Below are 1,792 nucleotides of genomic sequence, written 5' to 3' on the forward strand. Positions count from 1 at the left end.
CACGGCCGTGACTCTCGCGAAAGCACAACCGTGCCTCTCGCGAAAGCAAAATCGTGACTCTCGCGAAAGAAAAAAAACAGAAAACGCGTATTTTTTTCCCTTTCCGAGAGGCACGGCCATGACTTTCGCATAAGCACAACCATGCCTCTCGCGAAAGCAAAACCATGACTTTCACGAACGAAAGAAAACAGAAAAACGCGTTTTGTTTTCCCCTTTCCGAGAGGCACGGCTGTGACTCTCGCGAAAGCACAATCGTGCCTCTCGCGGAAGCAAAACCGTGACTCTCGCGAAAAAAAACAGAAAACGCGTTTTTTTTTCGTTTCCGAAAGGCACGGCTGTGACTCTCGCTCAAGCATAACCGTGCCTCTCACGGAAGAAAAACTGTGACTTTCGCAAAAAGGGAAAAAAAAAGAAAACGCGTTTTTTCGTGCAATTTTTTTTTGAATTTTCTTTTGATCGAAAAGCTAAGAAAGACCGGGGAAAAATCAAAACAACGAAAAAATAAAAAAACATTGAAAAGACCGAAAACGCGTGCGAAAAAATAAAAATAACAAAATTCGAAAAAAGCGTCCAAAGCGCGACACGTGACGAATGGCTGAGAGCACGCCAAGTGGCGCTGATCGTTGCGAGGCTTCCGAAGAAGCGCTCGTTAACTAGTTGCTTCCATGAAATTAGCGAGTAAAAATAGGCAGCGCTAAGAAACAGGGCCGGAGCCGGCCCACGGGACGGGTTCCTCTCCATGGGCCTACTAGTAGTACCAGTAGCGTCCATTATTGCACACAAGTTGCCTAATCACGGTCCTAATCCCTGCTGCGTCCCGGTCATCCTAATCCCTCCCTCCGCCGTCCGCCCCCGCTTTAAAACGCCCACAGCTTCCTTTCCTCAACCTGTGTCCTCCTTCCTTGGCCGCTGACCACCTCGCTCCCCTCCCCTTGGAATCCGCGGACCCATGGCTTCTTAAACAACTCGGACCTGCGGAAGCACAGCGCATCACACCGGAGGTTGCTTCTGCTGTTCCTCCTCGCCCTCGCCGCGGAAGAATCTTGGTCCTGATTCTCGGAGGGTCTTGATGGGGATCTGCGCGTCATCGGAGCACCTCGCCCAGCAGGGGCAGGAGGCGGACGAGAGCATCGTCTATGTCATGGACGAGGAAGGAGGAGGCGGCGCGTCGTCGCCGAGGAAGGTGGCCTCCCTCTTCTCCCAGAAGGGCAAGAAAGGCCCCAACCAGGACGCCGTCATCCTCTGCCAGGTAGTAATTTCTTCACCACCTCTATCTATCTAGGCGTGTCTACTTTCTCCTTCTTGATGTTGGTTTGAATTGCTCCATTCTGTGCTCCAATTGTCACTCTTCTAGCTCTACTCTGGTTTTGGGTCTTCTTGAGGCCAGCTGGGAGCTTCCATGAGCTTATCGCCTCATCACAAGAACATTTTTTAATTTGCTCTGCAGTTATCTGTGAATCTTCTTCTTTTTCTATGTGATTCTTTCTTTATTAGTACAACTCCTATATATATGCTGGAATTCGTGTCTTTATTGGGTGACCTGGGGTGGTTTCGATCAGTGGGTTATGCTTATGCCTGAAACTTGGGATAGGTGTGTTCTTGATTTTTTGTGGCCGTAGAGCAGTTTATCTTGATTCTTCAAGCTTCTGTGGTGGCTCAACACTGTACAGATATTTCCATCAACAGCACAGCTGGACTAGTACAATCTTTTTTGCGGTCAAATTACTCGACCAGTTTTCGCTTCTGCCCTGTCTAATCCTAACCACGTACCCGTTCCAAGTCCCCCCCCCCC

General features: G+C 49.4%; 1 protein-coding gene across 1 annotated transcript in view; it reads left to right on the forward strand.

The window, feature by feature from the left end:
- The first annotated feature begins 872 nt into the window (after nt 1–872).
- The window catches only part of LOC123127343 (probable protein phosphatase 2C 12), a 3,716-nt gene continuing 2,796 nt past the window's right edge, over nt 873–1,792 (forward strand). The window contains exon 1 of the mRNA XM_044546994.1: nt 873–1,249. Coding sequence (XP_044402929.1) covers nt 1,070–1,249 — 180 coding nt within the window. The 5' untranslated portion in view covers nt 873–1,069. The remainder of the gene's footprint in view (nt 1,250–1,792) is intronic.

This window comes from Triticum aestivum, chromosome 6A, assembly GCF_018294505.1.
Source record: "Triticum aestivum cultivar Chinese Spring chromosome 6A, IWGSC CS RefSeq v2.1, whole genome shotgun sequence".
In the NCBI taxonomy this organism is placed as follows: domain Eukaryota; kingdom Viridiplantae; phylum Streptophyta; class Magnoliopsida; order Poales; family Poaceae; genus Triticum; species Triticum aestivum.